General features: G+C 44.4%; 1 protein-coding gene across 1 annotated transcript in view; it reads left to right on the top strand.

Annotated features, from left to right (window-relative positions):
* LOC119413734 (regulator of G-protein signaling 3) overlaps positions 1–5,125 on the top strand; it is a 60,599-nt gene that overhangs the window by 45,672 nt on the left and 9,802 nt on the right. Inside the window, exons 17-19 of the mRNA XM_037680790.1 lie at positions 1,333–1,372; positions 1,459–1,715; positions 2,972–3,055. Coding sequence (XP_037536718.1) covers positions 1,333–1,372; positions 1,459–1,715; positions 2,972–3,055 — 381 coding nt within the window. The remainder of the gene's footprint in view (positions 1–1,332; positions 1,373–1,458; positions 1,716–2,971; positions 3,056–5,125) is intronic.

Raw genomic sequence — 5,125 nt, 5'->3', positions numbered from 1 at the left:
CCCAACATCAGGCAGGACACCTCCCTTCCTCACTTCAAATCTCTGCTAAAAACTCATGTGTTCTCTCAGACATTTCACACAGTGTAAATTGATCTAGTGGTTTTTTTGTTCTGTGATCCTGTTTTAAATGTTTTTATTAATTCTTCAGTTATTATTATTAGTGTATTGTATTTTTTTCTCTTTAATTTTACTCCCATTGATGATGATTGTTGTTGTTGTTGTTGTTGTTTGTTGTTTAGCACTTTGGTAACAGGGGTTCTGTTTTAAATGTGCTCTTTAAATAAAGTTGACTTGACTTGACTAAATGACTCTCAGCTACTACCACCCCAAACATTAGCTCAGTATCTGTAAGATTAGGTTTACTGTCTGTGACGGCCATTTTGAACAGTGTGGACTCTGTTGTAAAATAAAATCTGTTTCTGCTTGTACAATTTCTAAAGCTTAAAGTGTGACTAGTATACTTCCTGTTTCTTATTTGTGACAGCACCCACCCAACCGGACTTTGCACAATACACGTTGAGCAAGTGAATATTCCAGAAGCTAGAGCGAGTCACCGCCCTATACACGTTGAGCAAGTGAACATTCTAGAAGCCTTGACCGTGCACCGCCCTAAGTTAGACTATAGCTGAACAGCACTTCCTCTTTCAGCAGACAACGCAGAGCAAAGGCTGACTCCAGATCACTCTTACAGGTTGTATCGTTTGTCTCCATTGAATGCGCATTCAATGTTTTATTTTGTACTTTAACTAACATTTAATCAAATACAAAAGTAATCTGTGACTGTTAATCATTTAATTTATTAAATTTGATTATTGAATTTAAAGAGAGTGCGTCTGTCATGTTTCAGTGTCTGTACTTCCTTGATCCACAGTAAAACCAAACAACGAACTTTGGGGCGGATAGAGTGAGTCGATTTACGCCAACAACTCCTAAAGCTAAACAGGTTTGGATGTACATGGAACGATTCCTTTGAGGATTTCATGAAACCTGTCCGGTTCTTCCACAGCCGACCCAAGGCTTGTGCAGACCGAGCCATGGTGTAGACCTCCAGGCCTGCAGGGGGCCCCCAAGAGTCTTTTAATAATCACAGCAGACAAGTTGACACAAGGTTTAATCTACATGGTTGTACTGAAAATGATGAATGAATGTTAATTTTTTCATGTCTGCTTCTTGTGTCTGAACTGGATCATGCTTTATGCACACTGTAACCTTCTGATGTTGGATCTCAAAGGGTAGTTGACACGTTTACAACGTTCCTTAAGGAAAAAAGAAAAAACTCAGGAGCCATTGTTTTGTCAGATTTACTGACTGAAGTTCTGTGTTCTGTTTCAGCTCCTTCGTCCGGTTTACCCAGACAGAAACGGATCAGTCGGTGAGTCCGCTCAGACTCTTGGTCATCCGGGTTGTGAGAGTCCATTCACTGAGTAGAAACTGATTGAGGTCCTCATGGTTCTCCAGGTCGTCTGTACCAGACTCACCCCCGCAGAGGTCAGAACCTCCTTCACAATCCTCAACCCAGGAAATCACAGCGACCGTCGGCCAGTCGTACCTCCACCCTGCCTCCCACCCATCCCAGAACCGCAGCATCCGCCCTGCACGGTAACCATGGCAACTACCAGAACTGCACCATCGTTCAGTCCCACCTGCCCAGCTCCGGATATGAAAACTACGTGACTCTGGCGCCTAAGACTCTCGTCTTCCCCATCTTTGTCCAGGTCAGAATAATTTAACCACACCCCTCTTCCCCAGAACCGGTCCAGAACGGTTCTGTCCTCCATTCACCAGGTTCAATCGATCTCTTACTCTTACTCACGTTGTTACATTATTACCCCCACATCTCTCAAACAGAGACTTTGCTGTCATTTGTTATAAGCAGTCAGTTGAATTGTGGTGGATCTCAGGGACCCATCCTTGGCTCCTTCTGTTGTCTGACTCCAGGTTTTAGCTTGACCAGTTTCTTCAGAGCCATGGTGTTCAGTAACCATTTCTATGCAGATGACACTCACCTTGAAATACCTTCAAAATACTACAGATCCCACCATGCTTGCTACGTGTTTCATAATCCAAAATATCCATAAAGTCAGAGAGGGTCCAGCTGTGGTCTACATCCACTCATCACAGTCATGAATGTCAAATTAAGTTTGGTTTTTAAATGGTTTATTTACAATATTCTTTTTCCACAACAAACAACTTCAATTAATGTTGTCACACTCGGACCTCAGGCATTTTGTCTCCATCTGCAAGCTTCTACAAGACATTTGTCTCGTCCATGTGGACTGCTGCAGGTTTCAGTCCAACTTGAAGGTTTAGGACCTTCTTTCTTTGTCCTCTCTGTGTCTTCAGTGGAGGACAGTGATGATTGTGATGATGATGTTGGTGTTGATGACGATGATATTGGTGATGGTGATTGTGATGGTGGTGATGGTGGTGATGACTATGGTGGTGGTGGTGGTGGAACCCCCAACTCTTGTATTGGCCACCACTTGTAAAGAGCTTTGAGTGTCTTGATCAGATAGAAAGGAGCTGTATAAGTACAGTCCATTTACCATTTTCAGCATCTTCTCTGAAGACCTGCCAGTCTGTGCATGCAAAACAGTCTTTCAGTATGGAGTCACTGTTCCTCAGCCATCCCTGGACTTTTCTTTGTATTGTCCTGGAGTGTATCAGCAGGGGTAGGTAAGCAGGGGCCAGAAAGATGGAGATATGATTAGAGAGTCCTAGGTGGGGGCGGGGTATGGCTTTGTCTGCATCTCGTATGTTGGTGTAAACACGGTCCAGCGTGTTATTTCCTGATGATGGTGATGATGAGAATGATGACGGTTGAAGGAAACTCTTCATATGACCCTCTTGTTTCAGGTTTCAGGTCTCGTCACGGTGCAGATGATGAGCAGCCACTGCTGTGCAACTCTGTGGTCTCAAACAGGCAGTGTAGTGTGAGGATGTATATTTATGTTTGTGTTGTTGTTTTCAGCCTCTGGACCTCTGCAGCCCGGACAGAACCCTGCTCATGTCAGAAGAACTGATCCTGCATCAGGCCGATCTGCTGCCAGCCAAGGTAACAAAGCCCTGCTCCGGTCCAAAAACATTCCAAACAATAAATCAAACAAAGAAAAGGTTCGTTTTTTAATGCTGACGTTTCACTGTAAGGAAATACTATTGATGGTTTTCTGCCTGAATTAGGTTTTTGGTTTAAAAACCTGATCTCCCTGAGAGAGTTGATCCAAGATCAGTTTCACATTAATGGATCTGCTGCTGATGCTGCACACACACACATGTACACACACGTGTGCACACACAGAGCAGTTTCTGGGAATCCACAGACTTTCACTTCCACCTTTTCAGTCAAAGTACAGATGGGAAGCTGATCTGGTGTCAGAGTGGTGGAGGGTGATATCGATGGCGCCGGCTGGACGTTGTGTCGCCAGACTTCCTGTAAGCCCCCAACCTGTTCTACTCAGAACAACATTCTCCTCCGTTCATCCGATAATGTGGGGATAAAAGACATGTCCTGATCAAAAATAACACCAGTATTTTTAACATTAGAGCTGGAGGACACATTAAGTGCTGTGTGTTGTCATCACTGTATGTTTCCATTCAGTGGCGAAATTAGTTCTCTACATTGAACCCATCACACCTGAGATACACCCAGGTGGAGCAGTGGGAAGCTATGTAAGCACCTGGGGAGCAATTAGGGATTTGGTGTCTTGCTCAGAGGCTTGTGGGAATGGTTGGGGATCGATCCTGGGTCTTTCAGGTCCCAAGTCGGCTGCCCTACCTCTACACCATCTCTGCCCCTTAATGCCATCCAAGGAGGACGAAAGACTGAAAAACTAATTCCTAAGGTGCTCAGGTCCAAAAACTAAAACCTCAGTCTTGTCTGTTCAAAAGGAGAAAATTAAGGCTCATCCAGGTTTTTATGTCTTTAAGACATGCTTGTAGTCTAAGTAGCTGACTGGATTGACTCTTTAGGAGTGACAAGGATGGATTTTTTCTTTAATTTACCCTTTTTCAACCTTTATTTAGACAGGTTAATCCCACTGAGCCTCAAGGACTCATTTAGAGTCAGTCAGAGTCAGAGTTTCTTTATTGTCATTCGCACCTCATGTGGTACATGTGGTGGAGCGAAATTATGTACACAGGGTCCCAGTTACATCCAACAATAAAATGTATAAGAAAAACAGTAATAACATCTAAGATATGAACTAAGAAAAACATCAACTAAATATACACTAAGCACTCATAACATAAAACATTGAACATCAGCACAAACATGAACATGAGTCTGTGAGCAGATGTGCACGCATGAACACATCAACATTGAAACAGATCAGCAGCAACATGAAACAGATCAGCAGCAACATGATATGGTTTTTCACAGTGATTATTCTAGTTAGAGATTCATGAGTCTAACAGCCTCAGGGTAGAAGCTGTTCCTCAGTCTAGTGGTTCTACACTTAATGCTCCTCAACCTCCTTCCTGAGGGGAGCGGGGCAAAAAGTGTGTGTGCTGGGTGAGTGTGGTCCTTCATGATGCAGGTGGCCCTCTTCCTGCATCTGGAGGTGTAGATGTCTGTGATGGTGGGGAGGCTGACTCCAACATCTTCTGTGCAGCCTTCACCACTCTCTGCAAAGCTTTTCTTTCTGCAGCTGTGCAGCCTCCATGCCACACGTTGATGCTCGAGCACAGGATGCTCTCCACTGCACACCTGTAGAAGGAGGTGAGGACTGAGCTTCCAGACCAGCTCGTCTCAGCCGTCTGAGGAGATTTACTGTCTGAGATGATTTACAAGAGAGACCTGATTTTAGGAGCAGATGGTGGGGGTTAAGGGTCTTGCTCAGGGGCCCAGAGTGGGGCCAGTGAGGGTGGAGGCAGGTGTGGGTGTTTCACCTTTTCCACCAGCATTTTGAAGTTGACAGTACTGGGAGTTGAACCTGCAACTTTTTGATCACAGGCCCATCTTCTCTAACCTCTGTGCCAACACTCCCCAATAAAATAAGGATAAGATCAGGACTGAGAACATCAGAGGTACAGCACAAGTTGAACAAATGGGAGACAAAGTTAGAGAGACCAGACTGAGATGGTTTGGACATGTCCAGAGGAGGGACAGTGGTTTGGACATGTCCAG

This window comes from Nematolebias whitei, chromosome 8, assembly GCF_014905685.2.
Source record: "Nematolebias whitei isolate Nwh7 chromosome 8, NemWhi1, whole genome shotgun sequence".
NCBI classification, from domain to species: domain Eukaryota; kingdom Metazoa; phylum Chordata; class Actinopteri; order Cyprinodontiformes; family Rivulidae; genus Nematolebias; species Nematolebias whitei.
This window is presented reverse-complemented; position numbering and strand designations above follow the sequence as displayed.